At 43.9% G+C, this 25,896-nt stretch overlaps 1 protein-coding gene across 4 annotated transcripts; it reads left to right on the top strand.

The window, feature by feature from the left end:
* The first annotated feature begins 28 nt into the window (after nt 1–28).
* ENTR1 (endosome associated trafficking regulator 1) lies at nt 29–25,896 on the top strand. Of its 4 annotated transcripts, none has more exons than XM_054997671.1 (9): nt 29–135; nt 1,741–1,856; nt 4,025–4,411; nt 6,715–6,788; nt 7,066–7,177; nt 12,349–12,411; nt 13,631–13,770; nt 19,880–20,030; nt 25,375–25,896. In XM_054997671.1, exons 1-8 carry the CDS (start codon nt 78–80, stop codon nt 19,986–19,988), a joined length of 1,059 nt encoding a protein of 352 aa, XP_054853646.1. In that variant the 5' UTR covers nt 29–77; the 3' UTR covers nt 19,989–20,030; nt 25,375–25,896. The 4 variants fall into 4 exon arrangements, with proteins under 4 accessions (XP_054853646.1, XP_054853649.1, XP_054853647.1 ...); XM_054997674.1 differs by having other exon boundaries at nt 1,741–1,844; XM_054997672.1 differs by lacking the exon at nt 25,375–25,896 and adding an exon at nt 23,550–24,286.

Here is a 25,896-nt window from a genome sequence, read left to right on the forward strand (position 1 = left end):
CGCAGCACCCCGGAAGTGGTTGCGAGGCGCCGCCGCTCGGGCGAGCGAGCGAGCGAGGGCTGAAGGGGCCGGGGGTCATGGCTGCCCGCGGGGGTCGCCCGGCCGCGCCCGAGAAGCCCCGGGCGGGCACAGCCGGTGAGCCGAGCCGGGAAAGCGCGTCCTGAGGGACGGCCGAATAGCCGCGCGAGCCGCTGAGCGCCCCGAAAGCAGCCCGGGCGGGCGAGCCTTCCTGCCTGCCGCGAAGCCCCCGCTCTTGCCCGTGAGGCGGCCGGGCTTTCAAATGGGGATTGGGGCGGGGGGGGGCGTGTCCACGCTCAGGATGCCTCGCCTGAGGAAGCCCCGGGGGCTTTTCCGTTTTCCCAATGAAAACATGGGGAAATGTTGGGAGGCGCAAGAAAAAGCCATGAAACATTTTCTCCTCGTCGTTTTACGAAGCGTTTAGTTTTTTCTAGATATACGGAGTGCAAAAGTCTGAGTACATTTGGGCAGCGCTTAAAAGAAGTAGACATATACTACAGTTGTTTAAATAATGTTGTTACCAAAGTGCTGGAAGGTGTGTGATAATAAAACATGGTTAATGAGTGGGAACTCAGCGTGCAGTTCAGCTTGTTATCCAAACATGTTGGTAATCTTATCTTTTGTGACTCTGTGACAGTATTTCTGCCCTAATAATACACTATCTCCTTTATTTATTGAAGAATTTACTTTTTAACCTCAGTGCCTATTTTTTCCTCCCTTTCAAATGGCAAAAATAAAGATATATGTGTTTGATAGTATAGGGTCCAGCATTTTGCAACTTTTTCTAAAGTATTGGGTATACTTGTGGTTTTTTTCTACAGAAAATGAAGATCTTATGCTTTTAAATTACATAATTATGTAAGACAGTACAGTCTTATATGTTGACTAACTTGTAAATGATGCACCTTACGTCAGTTAGTTGGTAAAAGAAGCTTAGATTTGACAGGTAAGTAAATATTGTGAATGAACATAAGACCATAAGAGAAGCCATGTTGGATCAGGCCAATGGCCCATCCAGTCCAACACTCTGTGTCACAAAGTGGCCAAAAACCAGGTGTCACCAGGAGGTCTGCCAGTGGGGAAGGGACACTAGAAGCCCTCCCACTGATTGCTCCCCCCCCCAAACACCAAGAATACAGAGCATCACTGCTCTAGACAGAGAGTTCCATCTATACCTTGTGGCTAATAGCCCCTGATGGACCTCTGCTCCATATGTTTATGGAGCAGAGCTCCATAATGTTTCAGTTTCCCCCCAAATTTGTAATTATTTTAGAGAAAATTTCTGAAAAGCTTACATCTCTGGCCACGATGCTATAATCTGTTCTTGCACACATCCTGTTTGTGCTGTATTCAGGCAAAAAAACTTAGGTTACAAGCAGATTCTCTGGGAAGAATCAGTTGTTTGATGGTCTGTCTACAGTTCTCTCTCTCACCATTTTCACACGCCTGTAACCTCTGGAAAATCGCACAAAACTCACGTATGATGGTATCTTTATAGCGCAATTTCTCGTCATCCCATTTAATGGTGCGATTTCTGATGTCATTGCGCCGTTAAACGGGATCATGATGGGAAATCGCACTATGAAGACGCCATCATACCATGAGTTTTGTGTGATTTTCCAGAGGGTTTACAGGCATGTGAAAACAGCCTCTCTTTGCCTGCATGTCTGCTTCTAGGCAAGTACAAAGCATCTTGACCCCTTACTGCCTCCTCTTTTTCAGATGGAGCTGCTGAGGAAGCCAACCCTTTCTCCTTCAAGGAGTTTGTGCGGAGCCAGAGCCAGCGTGATGCTGCAGTGGATGTCAACAGTGGCAGTAGCAATAAGGCCAGTTTCAACGTAAGGGTGGGCAAGCAATGCCTGCTCATTTTCATCTTTGCCCTGTGTATTTGGTCGTCGATTCTGAGAACTTGCCAGCAGTGTGCAGGAGAAATAGGCAGGCTCAGGGGAGTTGTGTTTTCTCTCTGACAAGAGGAGTGTTGAGGGAATGTGTTGTATGGCGGTGGAAAGAACTCACTCAAGGGATGGCTTTATGGATTATCCCCCTGTAGGCAACAAAAGGGGTGTGGAGAAATATTTTTTATTTGTAGGTTTGGACTATATCAACACCTTCACTCCTAGTTTAAAAATTGTCCTTTAGCTGAGAACAGGCTGGAGTGGGGAGTGGAAGGCAAATGCTTCCCAAGCCATGCCCAGCCTGCGGCATTAGTCATGCAGACCCCCTCCTTCATGGCAGAGGATAAAGAGGTGGCCAGTGAAGGCTTTCTCCGAAAAGGTGATCCTTCCAGATGCGTGTGTGTGGGAGGGAACAAGGATTTGGAGGGCTAGAATGCCAGGGTGGATTCTTTTTGGAACCTTCAGGAAAATCCTCTCTGCCCCTTTGACCTGCCCAGTAGGTGAGCAGAGGGAGATGATAAAATCTCCTGGCACAGGGAGGAGGCTCTCTTTGACTGATTTTGTCTGAAGGCTGATGGAGCTCAGGCATTCAGCTCCTGCAGGCAGCTGTTGGTCATGCGGACGGTGGAGGCCTGAACCAGGGCTGCAAAGTATTGGAACTTCACAGTAAGCTGGAACCTTCTAAGTTTAAGAGCTGGCCTTAGGGCAGAGGACGTGTTTTTCCACATTTCTTTTAGGATCCCTTGCTCAAATATGTTGCTGTGCTTGAAAGTATGAGTGAACATTTTCACTTTTTAATAAATGCTATTTAATTATTAAATGCTGGTCACTGTTCTCTGTACCACACAGACTTCCACTGCTCAAACACACTGTCTAAAAGGGGTACCACAGGAGTAGGGTAGTCTGTGGGCAATTAGCTGATCCCCCAATGGTGCACAAGTGCAGCAAACAGTCCCTGCGATAACAAGGCACTGGGTAGCAAGAGACCAGGCACAAAGCAGGGCCTCGGAGTTGCAGGGCGAGGAGTATTGGCCCTTCCTGTGGGCAATTCCTACAAAGGCCTTTCACTCTCTCTCTCTCTTGTACTGGCTGCCCTTCTGAGGATTGAGCGGAATCAAGTAGGTGGCATGTGCTTGATGGAGACTTGGACTGCCGCTGGTTAATCCCCAGATGTCTCAGAGGGCAAAATGGACAGTGCTCACAGATTAGCCTCAGGCGATTGTCTGGGCAAGGCCTTAGTCATGCTTGTAGGTGCAGAGATGGAAGAATTCCTTGGCTTGGCCAGTGTCCAAGGTCTAGAGGAGCTGGTTCTCTGTGCTGCTGTGGCAAGGTAAATCTACAGACTAGTGCATTTTCCAAACGCACTGTGTATTTTGTAACTAACTGCTATAGGCTCCTAGCAGTAGGGGTCTAGAAACAAGGCTATAAGTGATGCTCACTGTCCCCTGTGCAGCTGGAGGTTGGCAGCCACCTTACTTCCCTTACTGTTGAAATGAGTGGAACCAGAGTCTTGTTTTCCGTCTCAAGCGTTTGAGTCTCACAACCCATTTTTGTGTCATAACCTATAACTTGAGAGACACTGATCTAGGTTAATGCTGCGCCATTTAGATAAAATTGAGACATTATCAGTTCCTGGTTGTGCACAAAGAAAGTAATGTTAATTAAGTCTTTCTGGTGTAAAATCTGTGTTGGTCATTGCGCTGTACCATCATCAGTACCTTGAGATGTTGTAGCAGGTTTTAGCATATACATGTAGCCTGCCATTCAGGCCTTGTTTTTAATCTACACTTGTGCACGTCTATAATAAATAACTTATATATATATAAGTTATATATATATATATATATATATATATATATATATATATATATATATATATATATATATATATATATATATATATATATATATATATATAAAATATATAATATTTTTTATATATATATATATATATTTTTTTTTTTCAGGTTGTTGCTTGACCCCTCTGTTCTGTTCTCCTGCTTGTTTGGGTTGAGTTTGTGGGAACCTTCCCCCACACCCCCTTTTTTCTTCTTTGTTGTAAAATCAAATATCAGTAGAACGACTGATTTTTTTTTCTTTTGTCGCTTCAGGAGTCTGCTAGGTTCTCCCTAATGCTGGATAATAACTCATCTCCTAAGTCATTAGGATTGAGCTTGGAATGCCAGGAACCATTTCCCCCAGACTCAGCAGTGACAAGTGCTTTGCTAGAAGATGAAGAGGATGGATGGATTGGCACATACCAGCCATCCGCTGTGGAAGAGGCTCACTTGGCCAGGGTTCCCAGTATCTCATTGAGCAGCACTGTTGAATCCTTTTATTGTGACTCCTCTAATCTTCAGACTTTTTCACCATGGCAGCTAGGAAGGAGTGACTGTTATCAACATGGCCTTCTTGGAAAGGGAGACCAAAGCTTCTCTCTTGATGAAGACAGCGTAGAAGATAGCTTTTATCAACCTTTGCAGCCAAGCTATGAAGAAGTAAGGGACTAGGAAGCTCTGATGGGTGCCGTTGCTAATGTTCCTTTTCTTTCTTCCTTCCCTCCATCTGGAGAGCAAGCACTGGGCTTCTTGCAAGCCAGCTGTGGTGGCCAGAATTTTCAGAAGCAGATTGTTTTACTTCTTCAGCTATGCGCTGATTTTCTGCCAGGCAAGGGCTGCAGTAAAGCGAGTCCAAAAATGGCTCCTTCCAGCCATCCCTCTAGTTGTGCTGTGCGCCCTTTACTACTCTCAGTCTTTGCAACAGATGAAGAATCGAAATAATAGTGACACACCCCACCCCTCACAATGAGTTGGCTAAAAGGCTGGTATTTTTTAATTCTTCAAGCAGGGCTCTTTCTTCTCTTACTTTTGGATCGACTGTGATAGCTTAGCAATGTTGGCTGTTGCAGAACCTGCACTTAATTTTTCATTTTTTCCCCAAACAGTTTGTCTTCCAAATTGTGGCCAAAGCATGAAAAGTGCAGGCACTAATAATAATACTACAGACAACTGAAGGGTAACATGATAGAGAAACCTACAAAACCATACAGATAGAAACTTAATGCTCTCCCCATAATACTTGAAATTGAGGTCACTAGATGAAATTGGTAGCAGATTCAAGACGGGCAAAAGGAAGTACTACGTAATAAAAAAGGTAGTTGATTTGTGGAATTTGCTGTCACAAAATGTGATGGATTTGAAAGGGTGCAGGACAGATTTATGGTAGATAGTCTGTCATTGGCTATGATAGCCAAATGGGGCTTGCAGGTTTTGAGGGTCAATGGCTCTGGTAGCCAGATACTAGGAAACAGTCAGCGGAAGAGAGCTCGTTACCACAGGTGCTCCCTTTCACGTGTTTCCTTAGGCACGCATAGACTCTCTAACTTGGGTTCGGGGCACTCACCCAGAACCACAAACAATTGGGGGGAATTAAGCTCAGTGTCAAGGGGAACCGTCTTCTTGCTTCCACAGCCTGGTAGCTTGGAAAACTGACACACTTGTCAGTAACGGGGAGCAGAACATGTGATTTAGGGATGTTTCACCTGGATAGTGGGCAGGCAAGCACAAAGTGCCCCTAATACGCTACCAGTTACCATGAAACAACCAAATATTTTCGAAAGCAAGGATCAGAATTTATTGCAGGAAATACATGGACTCAGGAACTCAAAAGGTGCTCAAACCTAAGAACAGTGCAGTTGTTGTGTTCAGAGGGCCAAGCATATGGAGAGTTACATGAAAGGAGAGAAAGTAAGAGGAAAATCAGGCCTATGGCTGAGAGGGGACTGTGCACCTTGGAATGGCTACAAAGGGGGGGGGGCGAGATTTTTCAGAGAAAAGGAGTGAACAGAGAAGGAGTTTCCCTATCCTCAGTCTGCTGAGGTGTGTCGAGTATGTTGTCCGCTTTGACGGTCCAGAAATTGAGAGAGGAGGACCTCAGGCAGGGCTTCTGAAGGTCCCCAGGAAAAGGCTGGCTGGTTCCAGAGGCGACATGAGTGGGCAGCCTCTGAACCAGCAGAGGGGATTAGGGTTGCCTGCCTTTGGCTAGCTGAACAGCAATAGTTATAGTAGTTAAAGGAGCCTGCACAAAAGAATATTTGTAATGCCCAGGAATTCAGGCGGTGTGAATGTGTGCATTTCCTGAATTGGAATGAGCTAGAAGGAGGTTTCCCAGAAAGGTAACAAAAAGGTAGGCAGTATGGACAAAAAGGCTGGCAGGGTGGAGGCTTCGCTCATGCCTGTAACAAGTTGATAGGAGACATCCAGACAGGGTCAGTACAAATAATCAAGCCCTTCTAGGTGCTTGATAGTGATCATATTTTGTGCTCAGGAAGACATGTCCATGCAGGTGAGGTTAAATTGATAGATCTAGGTGGGTGCAAGCCCCTGTGGCAATGGGTAGGTATGCAGATGTCCCATCAGCGAATCAGTCTCCTGCCCAAAGTTATGGCCACTCATTAGCATAGGCTGAAAAGAGCTTTTCCTTCTCCAAAGTATGACATTGCTAGCTCCTGAAATGGCTGCCACAATGAATCTAGCCAAGATGGAGTCAGAGCAGACAGCACATACCTGGGAAGAGTGACCTTGGTAACAAGCTAGCTATTATCAAGAGTTCTACTTGTAGGCTTCTTTTAGCATCTGGTTGGCCATTCTTGAAAATGGGGTGCTGGACTACACAAACAATTATTTCTGACTTCAGTCTTCTCAGGCTTTGTCCAGCCGTTCTCACATCAGTGGTATTACCATAACTAGGCACACTTCTGTTGAGGATGTTCTCTCCCCCCCCCCCCTCTTTTTTTTTGCAGCTAAAACAAGACAATTCAAAGTTGAAGAACAAAATGAGCTATCTTCAAGCACTTTGTGAAGCTCAGGCAAACAGGTAATGTATTTACTCAAAACCAACTTTAAATGTAAGATGATCCCCCTTGCAATGTTGTATACATCCCAAATTATTATAGAACATAACTGTAACTTGTATGTAAATGTAAGACCTAGGCGTCCCCAGTGTAGCTGTAACAATGCCAGTGGTTTTCTAGCTCTGTTGAGTATTTAAACTATTTCACGTATGCATGACAATGAAATAAACCTGATATACCTTGCAGAAAAGATCACCCACAGTCAAATACATACCCCTTCCTTCTTTTCTCTTAAACTAGGGTAAAAGAGCTGGAAAGAATGCTAGAGAATCACAAACTGAAAGAAGCCAAAGAGGCCCGAGACTTAGAAGCCATGGTGCAACAGGTGGAAGAAAACCTCCAGCTGATGACTGTGAGTCCCGCCCCCCCCCCCTACCTTCAAAAGCAGGGCCTGCAGACAAAGTCCTGCTAAGGAGCCAATTTCTGTGGAGCTGAATTTGTTTTTGTTTTTTTTTGAAAAAATTTTTATTGGGTTAGAATCCATTATTTTTACATTACATTCAATTATCCCCAATTTTTCATTTCTAACCCCCTCCCTTTCCCCCCCTTTTATTGACTTCCAACAGCTTTCCAACCCCTTGTCCCTTTTCCCTTACTTCTATTTGATTCCTCTACCTAAAACAAATATATATTCTCCTTTATTCTAAGCAGTACATCCTTAACTATTTTTAATATTCTATACCCAAACTGTAAGTCCTTATTTCCATCTTGGATAAACAATTTATCCCAATTTCTATAATTCAAATATTTCTATAACCCATAAACCATGTAAATCATACATTCATTTAAGTCAAACAATTTAACTTATACTCCATATATTGCTGTCTTCTTATAATAATTCAATATAATTCAATATAGCTCTCATCATAGTCAATCAATCATATAGTCAATCAATTTGACTCATCTTTATCCTTAGACATTCAGTTTGGTACATTATACAGATCTTACCAAAGAAAGAAAATATTATTGGTTACTCAATCCTTATATTTAATCCTTATAGTTAATTATTTTTTATCAATGTTCTATTTGTTAGCCTTCATATATCTATATATATATCCATCTATTAATCTAACTGCTTATAGATTCGCTTTTTTCTCTTCTCCCCCCCGGTAAAGTCACCCTCCTCTGCACTTTGTTGTACATCAGTAGTTCTCAAACTGCCACAGTTTTCCTCCCACCTCCCATTTCTTCTCCAAATATTGTTTCAGCTTCTCCCAATCTGTGTTAAACTGCCCTGAGTCCAGATTTCTCAGTTTTCTTGTCATCTTGTCCATTTCAGCCATATACAGCAATTTGTAAATCCAATCTTCAATAGTTGGCACTTCTTGTACTTTCCATTTTTGCGCATACAAAAGTCTAGCCGCTGCCGTCATATAAAATATCAATGTCCTATGATGGGCTGGAATTCCCTCCATTCCCAAGTTTAGTAGCAGGAGTTCTGGGTTCTTATTAATTTGAAATTGTAAAATTTCACTCATTTCCCTTATTATTTCCCCCCAGTACTGCCTAGCTACCTCACACGACCACCACATATGATAGAGGGAGCCCTCATGCTTCCTACATTTCCAGCATTTATTAGAAATATTCAAATTCCCTAGCGCAGTCTTCTTTGGTGTCATGTACCAACGGTAAATCATTTTGTAAATGTTCTCTTTAATGCTAGTACATGTCGTTGTCTTCATTGTAGTCTTCCACAAGTATTCCCATGCCTCCATTGTTATTTCTTTGTTAAAATTTATAGCCCATTTCACCATTTGTGTTTTAACTGTCTCATCCTCAGTATACCATTTCAACAGTACTTGGTATACCTTAGATATTCTCTTCTTATCTTCTTTAAGAAGGGTCTGCTCTAGTTCCGAATTCTCTATTCGTATACCTCCCTTTACAGAGTCCGAATTATATAAGTCTCTGATCTGTCTATACTGGAACCAATCGTAATGAGGTGATAGTTCCTCTTGCGTCTTTATTCTAAGTTTAGATAGTTCAATTCTAGTTATTTCTTTATAAGTTAAACATTGTTGTTCATTATCAACAGCTCTCGGGTCTATCACCTCATATGGAACTACCCACAAAGGAGTTCCTTCTTGTAGATAAATTCTGTACTTCTTCCAGATTGTATATAGACTTCTCCGTATAAAATGATGCAGGAACATCGAGTTGACCTTTACTTTATCGTGCCATAGGTATGCGTGCCATCCAAATATTTTTTTGTATCCCTCTAGGGCTAATAATTTCTTATTCTTTAATGTCATCCACTCTTTCAGCCACACTAGGCAGATTGCATCGTGATAGAGTCTCAGATTGGGCAGTTGCATTCCGCCTCTTTCCTTTGCATCTTGTAAAACTTTCATTTTCACTCGAGGCTTCTTGCCTGCCCATACAAAATCTGATAATTTCCTCTGCCATTTTTCAAATTGTTTAGAGTCTCTGATGATTGGTATTGTCTGTAGCAAAAACATTACTCTTGGTAACACATTCATCTTAACTGCTGCAATCCTACCCAACCATGACAGATTCAGCCTATTCCATTTAATCAAGTCTCTCTCTATCTGAATCCATAGTTTTTCATAATTGTTTTTAAATAAGTCTATGTTCTTTGCAGTCAGTTCAATTCCCAAATATTTCACCTTGCTTGTTACTTCACTGTGGAGCTGAATTTGTTATCTCCTGAGCAATGCTTTGTTTTCCAGAAAATGCAGGGGACTCGCATGCTGCCCTGAGGAGATAGTAAACTTCTGCTCTCTTTTCTAACTCCTGTGCCAGGGTCATTACCCACTTCAGACAGCCCTAATCTACCTCCTGGGCCACCCAGAAACTTTTATCATGGTTTGAAAACCAATCAAGATAAATTTTAACTCAGAAATAAAAGTGTTAAAAACAAGCACTCATACAGCCCCTTCTCTGGTTTTTGTGGTCCCCTGAAAGAGCTGATCCCACCCACCCCCACCCCCGCAACTATGGTCATATGAAATGGCCTCTGAATAAGCTTGAACTTTGGCCCACAAAGGTCAGTAGTGCTCGCTTTAAGTGATAGCAGAGAAGTGCTCTGCTACTTGAAATGCTTTAACTGAGAACTAAATCTGCAAAGCTGGAGCAGTACCACTGAGCCGAGGCCCTCGGGCATCCTGTCTTGTGTGGCGTGCTTTAACTGAGAACTAAATCTGCAAAGCTGGAGCAGTACCACTGAGCCGAGGCCCTCGGGCATCCTGTCTTGTGTGGCGTGCTTTAACTGAGAACTAAATCTGCAAAGCTGGAGCAGTACCACTGAGCCGAGGCCCTCGGGCATCCTGTCTTGTGTGGCGTGCTTTAACTGAGAACTAAATCTGCAAAGCTGGAGCAGTACCACTGAGCCGAGGCCCTCGGGCATCCTGTCTTGTGTGGCGTGCTTTAACTGAGAACTAAATCTGCAAAGCTGGAGCAGTACCACTGAGCCGAGGCCCTCGGGCATCCTGTCTTGTGTGGCGTGCTTTAACTGAGAACTAAATCTGCAAAGCTGGAGCAGTACCACTGAGCCGAGGCCCTCGGGCATCCTGTCTTGTGTGGCGTGCTTTAACTGAGAACTAAATCTGCAAAGCTGGAGCAGTACCACTGAGCCGAGGCCCTCAAGCATCCTGTCTTGTGTGGCGTGCTTTAACTGAGAACTAAATCTGCAAAGCTGGAGCAGTACCACTGAGCCGAGGCCCTCAAGCATCCTGTCTTGTGTGGCGTGCTTTAACTGAGAACTAAATCTGCAAAGCTGGAGCAGTACCACTGAGCCGAGGCCCTCGGGCATCCTGTCTTGTGTGGCGTGCTTTAACTGAGAACTAAATCTGCAAAGCTGGAGCAGTACCACTGAGCCGAGGCCCTCGGGCATCCTGTCTTGTGTGGCGTGCATGCTGTGACGGAAGGGGCACTTTTATGTGCTCCTGCAGGGCATGAAAGAAGCCTGAGTCTGCAGGAATACCCTGTGAAGTACAAAAACTCCTAAGCAGTTTCTGGGCTGTTCTTTTATCGAAGGGGAAATCTAGAAGGAAAGCTTGATAAAGGCATTGGCTACTCCATTCTAAAAGAGAAAGCACCCCAGAAGGCCCTAGGTCAAAAGCACAGAGTCCAAAAAGCCTGGTCCAATATGCAAGGTCAGGAGTTCTGATAGTTGTCTATAGGCAAGTTCCAGGACTAGGCAGAGTCATGGCCAGTCCAAGGAGTTTCAGGAAAAGGCAGGAGCCAATGCAAGAGCCAGAGGGGTGGCAGCTTGTTGCTTCCATGCCTGATGGTCTCTCTTGGCTGGGTTTTATGGCTAGGTACCAGAGGGCTGGGCTTGAAGCCAGCTGCTTGGGAGTGATCCTGATCACTATCAGCAAGCAGCTGGCATCGGGCTGCAGGCTGGCTCTTTGCCTTTGTCTCCAGTGCTCCAAGGGGGTAGGTGATGCTGGAGGGTTGGGAACAATCGACTGAATTTCACCTGTTGCTCCTTCCGGGCTGGCTCTGCCTCAGCTGCTGGCTCTTGGTCCTGATGAGGCTGCCGCTCGTCGTCTGCTTGCTCGTTTCTGTTCAGGGCTGGCTCCCCGGGGCTCCTCTTCCCCTGACGAGCCCTCAGTGCTGCCGTGCCCTGGCCGGCCCATGGCATGCAGTTTGGGAAGATGGGCACATACACCCTGGTCGCAGTGGACATCATCAGCTTCCTGGCTTTCTTCCTTGTCTGTTCACTTTTCACAGGCAGGTTTGTAGTGCTCTGGGAGGCTAAAGCAGGCTCTGCTCCATTCTGTTCTGTCTCGGTCGCCTGCTTAGAGCTGCTGTTCGAATGCTGTTCGGAAATGTACTTGTCTGCTTCGTTGACAGCCTGCGCTTCTTCAGAGTGTGGCCCCAAGGCAGCTTGTGTTGCTCCTCTAGAGGGTGCGTGCAAGTCCTTCGCCTCCATAGCTCCTGTTCCAGGGGCCAAAGCGCCCAGGATGTTCACTGCCTGTTGGGGATTGTGGTGAAACATTTATCATTTATTTATTATTTAAAGCACTTGTGTGCCACTTTCTGCTCTTCAAGGTGGTGAACAATTAAGAGATTAAAAATCAACTTTTAGCAACAGTACATATAAATAATTTTTAAAAAGAAGGATCAGTAAGGGAATGCCAAATGAAACAAAAGTCTTCATGCACTGGTGGAAAACAATGATGGAGGAGTATAGACAAATCTCTCTGGGGAGGGATTTCCATAACTTCCATTATTGGGAAATGTTGCTCATATCCTCAGCAAGAAGAATCACACCCTGTAGGCCCCTTTGGCTGCAAAATGCATCCCATTGCTGCACTCTTAGTAGGCTGAACGTAAAATTCAAAAAAAATGCAGATAAAATTCAAAAAAAATGCAGAACTCGGGTCTCCCAGATCCCAGTTCTGGTCTTCAACTCCTACAACACACTAGAGCTCAGGTTCCCTGGCAGTTAGCTCCCCTGACTGCTTGCGTTTCTTAGGTTAGGAGCAGCTTGTTTCATTTCATCTGGACTAGTCCTGACAGATGCCAAGTCACGTGTTTTGTTATCTGCTATTCCAGAAACGGGCCATGAAAGCAGAGAACAGTGTCATAAAGCTGAAGCAAGAAAATGCACGACTTCAGGTACAGGAGCTACTGGGGCTTGCTTGTTCAGGGGCAACAAAAATGAAGAAAGCACTCTTCTCAATAGTTGTCTGTGAACTGCTGAGCCCTGACTGGCACACCAGGTTGTTGCAGAAACTTCAGCAGTAGCTGTGGAAGACTGGCTTAGGATGCAGGATGGATGGGGCTGTATAACAGTTGCAGCTGTGCTCCCATTAGTCAGCCAACCTATTTTAGATAATGCTATTGAAAACTTACCTTAGGTTATCCTGTTTTTCTTCCCGGTGGGGATGCAGGGCAGCTTACAATACCTTTCTCCCCCACCTGCATTTTATCCTCACAACAACCCTTTGAATTAGGTTGAGAGTGTGAGTGGCTCAAAGTCCTCCAGCAAGCTTCCATGGGCAGAGCGGGGCTTTGAACCTGGGTCTCCCAGAGCCTAGTCTAACCACTGGCTCTTGTCCATGCACAACTGTATGTGTAACTGTATATGTAACTGCCACTGTAGCTGTGCTTCTTACACAAGCGATTGCCAAACATTCCTGTGTTGTTGCTCTCCCCACCCCACCCTGCCTTGCAAGTGGTTTGTAGTGCTTTGTGGGATGATTGGGGAAGACTTTTTGTCTTGAAATATTCTGGGACTTATAAATCCTCACCAGAAGAAAAAACCAGTCTTTTCGCCTGGATAGTCAACAAGGAGATGGGAAACAAGATGATGCAAATAGAAATAGCGATTTTCTAAAGATGAGGATGTAGTAACCTAGCATAGGGTTATGTAAGCTAGTAGACTACTGGCAGAAGTATTCAATTGATTTTTCAAATCTGCTTTAAATATGGCATTAGGTGAGGGAGAAAAATCTCTCTTGTGGGACTTCTTACTTGCACAAGGTGCTGTATAGTTGACTTGAACAGTTTGCAGCCCAGTTTAAATATGGTGCTGTGGGAAGTACAAGGTCTCATCAGTGAATATACTGTTTCCTCGGCCAGCACCGCACTGCACTGCAGTCTCCCTGGCACTGAACTTTCAGTTCTGAGCCAGACCTAAGCAAATGTGTAAAGAAGTCCCAATCAAGCCAGGTAAGACTGGTTTCCCAAGAAGATACCCTTAGGACCTCAATGTAAGCAGTAATGTTCAAAATAATAGACTCAAAATAAATCCTTGGGGTTTAGCTTTCCTGGACTTTTCCCGGGTTGTGTGTGGAGCTTTAACGAAATTAGCTGCCATGTTGTTTTCCTAAAGGTTCAAATGAAGAACTGCATGTTGGAAAACGAAGGCCTGAAGTCTCGCCATTCTGCAGATTTGGTTGTAATGAGACAAAATGCAGATACTGCCTTGCAGAACCTTCTTGCTGTCATAACAAAGTCCCACTCATCTATCAGGTAGGTTTTTTCAACCTTTGAAGTAGGTAGACTAAAATGCCACATAGCGGTAGTTTGACAGCAGTTTTAGAGACTCTGGTTAACACAACCTCTTCTGTCAACTACTAATATAACAAATGACTGCCTGCTCTTTAAAAAAGTATTTTGGTAATATAGACTAATTATGCTATTTGGTTAAGTCCCTCTTATTGTAAGGATTATGCCAAGACACGTTTCCAATATTCTCCACAGGATTTGTAAAGCTTTATTGAACAAGTCTAGTATCATAACCTTACGATACTCATCCTACAATGGTCTTTGTCCAGAATAAGGCACTACAACAGCATAGACACATAAATCCCTCCCAGGCTAGCATCCCTCCCCCACTTAGTGCTGGGAACTGTGTGTACAGGGCCTTGAAGCCTCCAAGGCCACCGAGACTCTTTTCCCAGCGCTAGGAGCAGGTTAGTGAAAACAGTCAGCTCCACCTCCCCTCTTCCAGCATGGCAATGGCAGATGCTAGCCTCTGACATCCGGCTGCCCCAAGAGTCACTCTCCTGATTTCTCTGGATACTTTATGTGAAAGTCTTTTATTAGTTTAGGGGCCCAAATGTCAGTGGATTTTACCCATTCAGCCTGGCTTTTCGGGAAGTATTTCCACTGGAAAAGATAGTATAGTTTTCTGCCTTTCGGTTTAGAGTCCAGCACAAGTTCGATGTTATGGTGGTGCTGTCCTTCAACCATAATGGGAGGCGGTGTTGCTGGTTCTGGGTGTCACTGGGTCCTGGGTCCTTTTTCAGAAGGCTGAAATGAAATACTGGGTGTGCCTGTTTCAGATTTTTAGGTAGCTCCAGCTCCACAGTAACATAATTAATTAGACAAATCACTTTGAATGGTCCCACAAACTTCCAACTACATTTTTTCTTGGTTGATTGCTTCTTAGATACTTGGTAGAAATGTACACACTATTCCCATCCCCACCTTTAATTCCCAGGGGGGAGAGCTTTTCTTGTCTACTTGATGTTTATAGTCCAGCTTAGCTTGTTCCAAGGATTGCTTTATCACATCCCATTGATTTATGATGCCTGTCCACCATTGCTGTAAATCACCCCCCCCCCTTTGCTGGGACAGACTTGAATAAGGGCATGGGTTTCCCTTCAAATCCTTGCATAATTTTAAAGGGGGTGGCTCCAGTAGAGCTGTGTACACTGTTGTTGTAACAGTATTATGCAAACAGAAGAAAGTCTACCCTATTGTTATTGTTATTGTTATTACATTCGATTTATATACTGCTCTTCAGGACAACTTAATGCCCACTCAGAGCAGTTTACAAAGTATGCCATTATTATCCCCACAACAAAACACCCTGTGAGGTGGGTGGGGCTGAGAGAGCTCCAGAGAGCCGTGACTCACCCAAGGTCACCCAGTTGGCTTCAAGTGGAGAAGTGGGGAATCAAACCCGGCTCTCCAGATTAGAGTCCCGTGCTGTTAACCACTACACCAAACTGTTGGTAATTGATACAACGTCTTAAAAATTGCTCCAAAATCTGATTTAATCTTCCACTTTGTCCATCAGTCTCTGGATGATGGGAGGAGCTCAGCCCCTGTTCAGTTCCAGTTACTTTTAGTAACTCCTGCCAGAAGGTGGCAACGAACTGGGGCCCCCTGTCAGAAATTACCTTGTTGGGAAAGGAATGTAAACGTACTACATGTTATATAAACAAGTGGGCTAGGTTTTTTGCAGTGGGGATTTTAGAGCAGGCAACAGAATGGGCTTGCTTAGAAAATAGATCCACAGTTACCAGAATTACTGTCTTCCCTTTGTATGAGGGAAGGTCTGTGATGAAATCCATGGAAATGGTAGCCCAAGGTCTAAAGGGAGCCTCCCAAAGTTATATAAACATTTGGTGAAAATATTCTATCCCCCTTTACCAAGATACGTCACAAGTTGGCAAAAGGATGGAGTAAAAGAGCTAACTGAACCAGACTGGGAGAAAATTTGGGCCTCACCTTCAAATACATCAAAAATTTTGTGTGTTAAATATCAATATTATAAAATGTTTTCAAATTGGTATTTGACTCCATCTAAGTTTAAATCAGTGTTTAAAACTGCTAGCCCATATTGTTGGCAGCAGCAAGGTTATTAAGATCTAAACATTGGAAATCGGATACACCACCTACAAAGATGCAATGGTATAATAAAATATGGGAGATGTATGCAATGAGTAGAATAATCAACAATTCCTTTTTTGAGGAAAATGTCATAAATATGTGGAAAGCTAGTCATGAAGAGGGCTGGAATATGGTATTAGAGTATCTAAAGTGTAATAATATTATCCCAAATAGGAAAGATTACGATGTGTTTTTGAATGAATTGAACTCCCAAATAGGAAGGATTATGATGTTTTTTTGAATGAATTGAACTTTTTTTTTTTATTTTAATTTTTTCATTTTAATTTTTTAAGTTATTATGGGTATTGGAGTATTGTACATTTTGTGTGTTTCGTTTTGGTTAATCAGTAACAGTTAAAAAATTAAAGGCACATGGCTGCAATGAATGAATGAATGAATGAATGAATGAATGAATGAATGAATGAATGAATGAATGAATGGAGCCTCCAAAGGCTGAAAAAGGCCAGGCGGCTTTCCCCCTCTTTTCTTTCACATTACACAGACTTGACAGGTAGACGCATACTGAGACACATCCCTTCTCATTCCTGGCCACCAGAACTGTCTCTGTGTTAAGTGGAGGGTTTTAACAAACCCGAAGTGGCCCGTGGTTTTGTCATCATGACACTGTTTCAGTATTTCTTCCCTTAAGGTTTCTGGAATATATAAACGCCCTTGTCGATACCAGCATCCATCTTCCCCTTTCACCAAAAACGGTAGCTCCTCCTCCTTTTCAGTTTCCGCCTTTACTCTGTCTAACCAAGAGTCAGGCTGGGGCGGAGGGGACCGATGGAGTTGAGATCGTGCTACAACTTCTCCCAGCTGACTAGGTGTAAACACAGAGTCACTGATTTCCTCCCTCTGACTGTCATGTTGGGGGAGGTGAGATAAGACGTCAGCCAAGAAGTTTGATTTCTGAGGGAGATGCTTAAGGGTGAACTGGAACTTAAGAGAAAAACTCTACTCATCTTAGCTGCTTTGCTCCCAGTTTTCTGAGTGTACACGAAGAGTTTCCAAATTTTTATGATCTGACCATGCCTCAAAGGGTATTTTTGCCCCCTCTAGCAAATGCCTCCTCGTCAAAAGTGCCAATTTTACAGCGGCAGCTTCTTTTCCCCACACCGCCCAATTCCTCTCAGTATCTGAGAATTTCTTTGGGAATTTTAGAATTCCAGACACACGCTTCACAGAAGTTGCTGTAGGAACATGGAACGCAAAGCTTCTTGAAGCTCTTGACTCCATTGTTCCTTGTCGACCGCTCTGGCCCTTGGGACAGCCCCATGGTTTACCACAGAGCTGGCTGACTTAAAGAGGATTGGAAGACATCTAGAAAGACGCTGGTGAAAAAATCGTGCGGACGCAGATAGAGCATGCTAAAGAACCCATTGGAGGACCTATGAAGCGGAAATGAAAGCAGCAAAGAAGTGTCATTTTTTGGCAACCATTGCATCAGCTAGTTCACAACCATCCCAATTGTTTAAGATATCCAGATGCCTCCTGACCCCTAAATCTGAATCTTTAAAGTCCCAAGAACTGACAATTAGCTTTTTGCTGATAAAATAGCATGAATACGCTCTGATCTAGACTCTAAGTGCAATGCAAATGAGATGGAAGAAATGCTTCATACACCATCTAGCTTACATTTGGACTGCCTTGAACCAATTACAATGACAACAGGATCCTGATGTCTATGAAAGCTACTACTTGTTCACTCGATTCTTGCCCATCCTGGCTGTTAAAATCAAGTAAGGACCACATAAGTGAACCACTGAGGTCTGTTGTAAATCAGTTGCTCACTCAGGGCAGTTTTCCCCAGCAGCTCAAACAGGCTGTTATCCATCCACTACTTAAAAAACCATCCCTAGACAAAAATGATGTGGCCAATTATCGCCCAGTCTCTAATCTGCCCTTTCTGGCCAAAGTGATTGAGAGAGCAGTAGCTGACCAACTTCAGACCTTCTTGGATAACTCTAGCGTTCTGGACCCTTTCCAGTCAGGATTCACACCAGGGCATGGAACAGAGAAGGCACTAGTGGCATTAGTAGATTATCTCTGTCTGAATATAGACAAAGGCCACACCTCCTTATTACTCCTCCTGGATCTATCTGCAGCCTTTGACACAGTAGACCAGGCCATCCTGTTGAGGCATTTAGAAACAAGTGGGCATCCGAGGATGTGCCCTGGACTGGTTTAAATCATTTCTCATGGAACGGACTCAAAGGGTTGCCATTGGAGATTAGCTATCTCCAGAATGGAAACTATCTTGTGGAGTTCCACAGGGCGCAATCTTATCTCCCATGTTATTCAACCTCCACGTAAAGCCTTTAGGAGAACTCATTCACAACTATGGAGTTGGGTGTCATCAATATGCAGACGAAAAGCAAAATTACCCACGTCTGGCTTACTAACACTAATAAATCTATAATACAACCAATGTCAAGCCTCACAGTGGTATAAAGCAATTCACACAGAAGTACGAGGCTTAATATACAATTTCTTCAGTTTTAATAATTGCAAACCCTACTCATAGGCGGAAAACCATTCATACCAGTGCTAACATGGAAGTTCTATGCCAATAAATAAAGTGCAAGGTGTCTGAAGTGCTATTCATATATTGCACAGAAAAAATAAAGTGCAAATGCATTAAGAACACCATATAAAAAAGTCCACTCAGCTATTGTAGTTTCCACAGCACCGTGATCTGCTTCGTAGGTAAGAATTATTCAATGTCAATTTCCTCACAGATGGCTGTAACTCATTCAGAATAATATTTTTTCTGATGAAATGACTTGGTAGTCATTCTTCTTGGTAGTAATTCCTCTAACAGGTTGTCTAGAAACGGGTTGTCTAGATCCCAATTGCCCGTTTCAAATCATCTTTTTCAAAGAGTACAGTCAGTATTCTCTTCAACCAATGCTTTCTTCAAAATTAATCCTCACGGGTATCTCATAGCATAGCCTTCCTTTGTAGCTAGCGGCAAAAAATGCTTTTTACAACCCCACTCTTGCCTGGAAGTTCGCTTATCTTGACACGGCCAACCTGGCCACCTGGTTCCATGCTATGGTAACATCGAGGCTTGACTATTGTAATACATTATACATAGGTCTCCCATCTAAGCTAACTGGGAGGCTCCAATTAGTGCAAAGTGCTGCAGCTCGACTGTTATCAGTTGGCTTGTGACATGCACTTCAATTTAGTTCTTGCCCTCTCCCCCTCCAGGGGATCTTCGTATTGCAATCTCAGTGCCCGCATAAAAGCTCTCACACTCTGGATCTCCAGGGCTTGGGCAGAGCAGTGCATTACTTTGTAGCTTCCCCTCCCAGCTGGGACCCTAAATAGTTCACCCAGCTTTCTTCAACAGGGAAGGTATCTCCCCACTCTCGTAAGAACTCAGCTGCTTACACTAAAAAGTATTCTAACTCCTCAGTTTCTGTCAAAGCGGGCTTCAAACTTCCTCTGGCCCTACTAACTGCTGGGGTGGTGGCTGCACCGGTCCCTGGCAAACGGGTTTGCGGGCAGTCCTACCAGCACCAGCCCTCCTGGCAGCAGCTGGAGCGGCAACGCCAGGCCAGGAGGAGCAGGTTGTGCCGGCAATCCCAACAGCACCTGCCTGCCTAGTGGCACCTGAAGCAGCAGTGCTGGACTGGGAGGAGCAGGTTGTGCAGGCAGTCCCAACAGTCTTCCTGGCAGCTGCTGGAGTAGCAGTGCTGGGCCGGGAAGAACAGGTTATGCAGGTAGCCTCACTGGGGCCTGCCTGTCCAGCGGCAGCGGCTGTTGATCCAGAGGCGCATGGGCTCCTTGTCTGTGGGGGGAATGGAGGAGTAGTTGCTGGTTGGCGGGTTTTTGCCTCTTGAAGATTCCATAAAAAGGCATGCATGTCACATTGCATCTCCCCCATCTGGGCCCTGAGCTGTTGCATTTTATTCGTAGCAGTCACTCTTAACTGGCCCCTCTCCCCTAGCTCTCCATCAAGCCTTGAAGGGAATGTCTCCCATGGAAGCGAGCTCGGATTACACAGATGGCTTCTCCGTCGTCCAAGTATGGAGACAGGGCTATTCCTTGAAGTCTGAGGAAGGCTACAAGGGTCACGAGAACCTTCATAAACACTCTTGGTGAGGATTTCAGACCGAATGAATAGTGCTTTGTACTGGCAGTGTTCCCCATTGTACACAAAATGTAGGTATTTCCTGAGAGTCTCCCTTATAGGGACGTGTAGATAGGCCTCTGATAGATCTATGGAGGCTAGAAAATTCTCTTTCTGGATAGCTCCAATGGTGGATTTCATGGTCTCCATCTTGAACTTGTGTGATTTTATATGATGATTTAACCATTTTAGGTCCAAGATGGCCCTGACATCCCCATTCTTCTTCGGTATGATGAACAGCACTGAATAGACCCCATGGGTCTTGTATTGCGATAGTACTGGTTGTATTACTTTGATCCTTAAAAGGTGTATGGCTTCCTTTATCCTTGTGTGTTTCTGTTTCATCTGATTTCTTGGAATTTAGATGAGACGATTTGGCGGGATTGTTTCGAATTCCAAGGAGTAGCCCTTGGATACGGTGTCTACTACCCATTTGTCTATTATTAATTATTGCCACTGATTTGCAAACTCCTGTAGTCACCCCCCTATTTGAATGGCTGTTTGTTGTGGTTGATTGTCATGCCTGATTTCCTTTCTTTTGACCCTTTGATTGCTGTCCTGGCTTTCTAAAGGTGAAGGGCCTACTGTCATTTCTCGGTCTGGCTTGCCATCGACTCTTGTAAGGTCTGTTGCTTCCTTGTTTGGAGGTTCATTTGGAGTCACGAAAGGAACGTCTACTCTTAATTCTCAATTTTCTTTGATGGGAGGACTTTTTTTAGCGTCTTCCACCAAAAATTTACCCAGGGCTTCTCCAAATAGTTTGGATCCTGCAAAGGGCATTGCTGCTGCCTTATTGCGTGCTGGGGGATCTACGTCCCAGTTTCTCAGCCGTGGCTCTGGGTGACACCTGGAATGAGTCTAAAGTGGCGTCTGCTGCAAAAACCGCTGCCAGAGCTATTTTCTTGACCGTTCTTGATTTCTTTTGGGCACTTCGCTACCCGCTGCTGCTAGGTCTGAGGCCCAAGTGATCCTGTGGCTGACGCTCTTAGGGAAGCTACCGATGCTTCGAAGTTTCTGCGTAACACTTGTTCTGTCTTCTTGTCAGATGGGTCTTTCGGCATTCCCTCTGCATCCATAGGTAAGACTGAATTAGTAGCCAGGCTAGAGATTGGATCATCCACTATGGGCAGTCTTATCTTCTTTGTCGCGTCTGGTACCAAGGAATAAAACTTGTTGAATACAGATTGGTGTATTTTTGGCCTAGCCGGGTTCTCCCATTCTGCTGTAAGGATGCTATGGGACATTGCTGGTAAAGGCACTCCTCTTTGTGTTGATCCTATTTTCGGTGGTGCCCTTTCCAAGCCTTGGGGATAGGATGTGTCTGCATCCTCCTTCCCTGTAGTTGTTTGGGCTATTTCCAGGGTTCTTAATACTTTCGGAAGTAATTTGGAGTACAGCTCCTGGGGGAATAACCTGGTTTGTATGGGGTCAATCGCTTCCTCGTCCGATAGTTCCCCCTCCTCACTTTCTGATAATTCATCTGAAGGGTCTGATCCTGAGTGGGGGTTTGTCTGAAGGACTTGATTCCCTTTCTATCCAATTTTCCGCTCTCTTCCTCCTTTTGGTTTTTGTTTGAGAATGAGTTTTTACTGGTCTTTTGCCCTTACTGGGACCTAGTTTTTGTGCCTCTTGTCCCTTTATTCCCTTCACTGCCTCTCCGAGTTCCTTCCTCATTTCATTTCTTAACGATGCCAACATGTTTGCCTTGGTGTTTGGGCTTGAGAGGTCTAGATCATTGTTATCCTGGCTTTCTCCACTGGACCCTGGTAGAGATTGCATGAATATGGGTGAGCTCGGTGGCTCCAAGCTGCTTACAGCTCCCTCTGTTGATTTGGATGCTACAGAGCCCATCTTGGTTGCCATTCCTGCCCTACAGGTTCTTTTTCCTGCCTAAAAGACAAGGTGGAAGCGGGGGGAGGGGGAGTGAAAGCAAATATTTGTTTTCTCACTAGGGGTCTGATAGGGCTGTTTAAGGTTTCTCCCGGGGTCGCTTACTATGATTCAGTGAGTTGTGCATTTCTCTGTTGTGGCCGCCGCTGTTACCCGAATGAGAGGAACTCTGAGGGCTGCTTTAACAACTGCTCCTTCTGTGTGCCTGATTTTGGAGGCTGCACTCACGTTGGTGTTTTTCACCTCCTTCGCGTGCTCTTCTTCTTTTGCCTCGACAGAGTCAGGTCCCAGACAGTTTAGGAGGTGTCGGCTGTGCTCACCCTGCCCCTCGTGCATGCCAATCGTAAAGTGGAGGAGAATGGGGGGAGGAGGGACAGGCCCTTCCCTTTTCCCAGGCAAGCTAAGCACTGTGCTAGTTTGTCGCTGCGATTTTTTTCTTCCATTTGTGTTGTCTGGGATCGTTTGCTCTCAGGAGCAAAGAGATTCGTGTCCCTGGTTGAGCAGGGCTGGAAAAAACTGGCGTGCCAGGGAAGAGCCCCTCCCCTCCAGGATTGATGATTAGTCTGACCCTGTGCAAGAGGAGGAGCTACTTCTCCATGAGTACTGTACTGCCCCACTCTTGACCATGGGAGAATGTTACAAGACCAGGGAACCACAATGATATACAAAATTGTTGTTAATCAATCAAAGTGCAAAACGTGCAAAAGTGCCAATGTGAATAAATACAACGATGATTACAATACAATCATATAATACAAAAATACAGAGTCCATCAATGTATATCACACGCAATTCAAATTAGATATTCAAAGTCCGTAGAACTCATTCAACATCTTTAAAGTGCAACATGCCAACAGTAATAAGCAGCCAGTAGGTAGGAAGTAGTGCAAGATGTTATTATAATGCATCACAAATCGCCGACGGGAATATGCAGGCAAATTTTTCATTAACCCGTTTCGTGAGTGGAACCTCGCTTCATCCTGGGCATATAACAATTCGGACTGGACACACTGTAAGCATAGAAATACATTGTGATGCATTATATTAATTTATTGGACTGTTAAAGGAATAACATCTTGCACTACTTCCTACCTACTGGCTGCTTATTACTGTTGGCATGTTGCACTTTAAAGATGTTGAATGAGTTCTACGGACTTTGAATATCTAATTTGAATTGCGTGTGATATACATTGATGGACTCTGTATTTTTGTATTATATGATTGTATTGTAATCATCGTTGTATTTATTCACATTGGCACTTTTGCACGTTTTGCACTTTGATTGATTAACAACAATTTTGTATATCATTGTGGTTCCCTGGTCTTGTTGCTTTCCTCCAATTCCACATCAGGGTTGCCCGTTGTTTTCCTCCATGGGAGAATGTTAGCAAACCTAATTCTTATTGCCTTTCAGTGTTCTGTTTTTATAGGATTTATATTAATAACCATATATATTTGGATAACTTGTTTCATTAAAAAACTAGGGTGTAATTTCAATAAAGGAAATAAATCCCTGTACCATTGCAACAAGAAGTCCAGGCTCTTGGTTAAATGGTTTTATTCAGAAATCAAATCATTTCCATATATATGTCCATAGGATTACTCAAAAGCAAGAAAGCATCTAAGCAGTACTCACACCTTGACAGGAATGGAAACTTGGAGAAAGTACACCTCTAAATACCCCATCATTCCCCCCTCCCAACTAAACCACAGGTTTGTGCAGGAAATGTTCTGGGAATTTCTTCCAGGGTTTATGCATCAGCCTAGACAGGACAAAAGGCATAAGAAGAAACTGTAACATTTCAGACAGTGCAAGGTCGCTTCTGGGAGCTTCAAAGGAAAGAGATAAGCCAGCTGTGTTCTCAGGATGCTTATGAAACGAAAGTGATGGTTCAGGCAGTAAGGCATGGTTAAGGCATTTGCAAAATGACATTAAGGTACAGCATTAGCAATGGCTCATTAGTAGCATTGGCATGGATGGGGCTCAGACATGACAAAACTCTAGAAAGGTGTCTGTGTACTTTGATGAGAAGGGGCAAAACAAAAAAGACCCTATATAAATAATGTACTGATAAGCAGAATTGTTCAAAGAGCAGTTCTGTTTGACAGGCCTTACTAATTGCTGAAAGCTATCCAAGAGTAAAAGATAAATCTTTTGAGATAGTAGGATTTTTAGGCACCAATATGATAGTCCGTTATATGGATTCAAAGAGAACTCATTCTTGGTTTCTGTGCAGAGGAACTACTTTTCAGAATGAAAGGGGTGGGGGATCTGTTCATATCATCAGAGTTCTTGTGAGACCAATGCAAAATTTTGCTTATTGAGAGAGTACTGAGCTCTGATATCCTTTTTCCTGAATAGTAAGAAGTCCAGTAGCACCTTTAAGACTAATCAACTTTACTGAGGCATAAGCTTTCAAGAACCACAACTCTCTTCGTCAGATGCATGGAGGGTATGAAGAAAATGGCCAGATATAGGGGGTGAGGGGAGGAGGGAGAGGGTGTCATATATGGTTAGACAGAATAAGAGACTGTACTTGTCCTGCTACCCCTTGGACCTGTTTAGGGTGCAGCCCTTAGTTCAATTAGCAACTCACTCCTGGTATACACATAGAGCAAGAAGGGCCAGAGAGCTGTGATAGAATGCAATGTGCCGTTTCAGTCAGCAAGGGATTTCATTTTTCATAGTTCTATGACAATAATAATTCCCTGTAAGTGGAAAACTAGCACAGCATGTCAAGGATTGAGCTGTATCCTTTCTCCCTGAACTGCCACTGCTGGATTTACAGGAAGTGTAAATCCCCACCTGCTGCCTGGAAAGGTGCCGCTCATTTTAGCACCTCAGAATTCTGCCACCTGTGTAGACCAGTTCAGCTAGAGGATGCATCTGTTTCTTCTGTGCCGCTGCAGGACATGTTTTGGGGATCAGCCTCCTGCTGGAAAGTGATTCAAGAGCTTCAACGCAGCCCTGCCTTTGGAGTGGATGGGAAGAGTAACCCTCCCAAGGAGACCCTCCAGTCAGTTGATGGGGAAAAAACCCTCACAATAAGTCCACTTGCATCTGATGAAGAGAGCTGTGGTTCTCGAAAGCTTATGCCTCAATAAAGTTGGTTGTTTTTAAAGGTGCCACTGGACTTTTTACTAATAAGTCCAGTGTTTCATTATATGCTGCAGCAAGTATGTCCAGCTATAGATGCTTTATTCTGAACCAAGTTACTGAGTTCCCAACCCTGAAAACATTCTTCTGGAAAGAAACCAGAGGGACGGATAAACAAAGGCAGCCTGTGTATAAGGATGTCACTCTAACCCTTCCCACATGACGTAACATTTGTGGCTGTAGTCATTTCACTGCCTTTGTCACTAGTCTGTCAATGTTGCTTTAACCTGTTTCTGCTCACTGACAACAAGCCTTGTCTTTCTAGGCAACTGCTCTCTGGTGCAGAAGAACTGCAACTTGTAGCTGATCTCCTTAAGTCTATAGACAGAATTTCTGAGATACCTGAAGGTTCACCATGAAAACTACAAGGAAGATTCTTGGAGAAACTTGACATAAATTATTGGGAATGAGTATTGAAAAGATGCCTTGCCATAGTTTAACATGGTATAACTTGTTAGAAATATACAGCCTTTGAATATTACACCCTGGTCCTGTGTAAGTACACAACTTACTTGACTTACAAATGCTTGCTAGGGTTCCATTTTCCCATGGTCATGTTGTCTGCCTCTTGTTTAAAAGATGCAGTAAAAGATTTGATATTTATCATGAGCTTCATTCAAAATGTTCATTAGATGAGAGATATCTAATCACATTTTGTTTAGTAAAGAAACAAAAATATAAAAAAGTAATTTCCTGAATGGGCCATTTTGAAACTTCTTAATTCCATTAGGTTTTGTAATAGTAATTCTATTTTAATTTTCTTAAAATAAAATGCTTATATATAGTA

Source organism: Eublepharis macularius, chromosome 14 (genome assembly GCF_028583425.1).
Source record: "Eublepharis macularius isolate TG4126 chromosome 14, MPM_Emac_v1.0, whole genome shotgun sequence".
Taxonomy (NCBI): Eukaryota; Metazoa; Chordata; class Lepidosauria; order Squamata; family Eublepharidae; genus Eublepharis; species Eublepharis macularius.

What these genes read in the sequence shown, in the direction of transcription:
- ENTR1 (XM_054997671.1), top strand. Translation starts at nt 78, where the DNA reads ATGGCTGCCCGCGGGGGTCGCCCGGCCGCGCCCGAGAAGCCCCGGGCG. An exon ending in TGCAGCCAAGCTATGAAGAA is followed by an intron (nt 4,412 to 6,714) that starts GTAAGGGACTAG and finishes TTTTTTTTGCAG; the next exon opens with CTAAAACAAGACAATTCAAA. An exon ending in AAGAAAATGCACGACTTCAG is followed by an intron (nt 12,412 to 13,630) that starts GTACAGGAGCTA and finishes GTTTTCCTAAAG; the next exon opens with GTTCAAATGAAGAACTGCAT.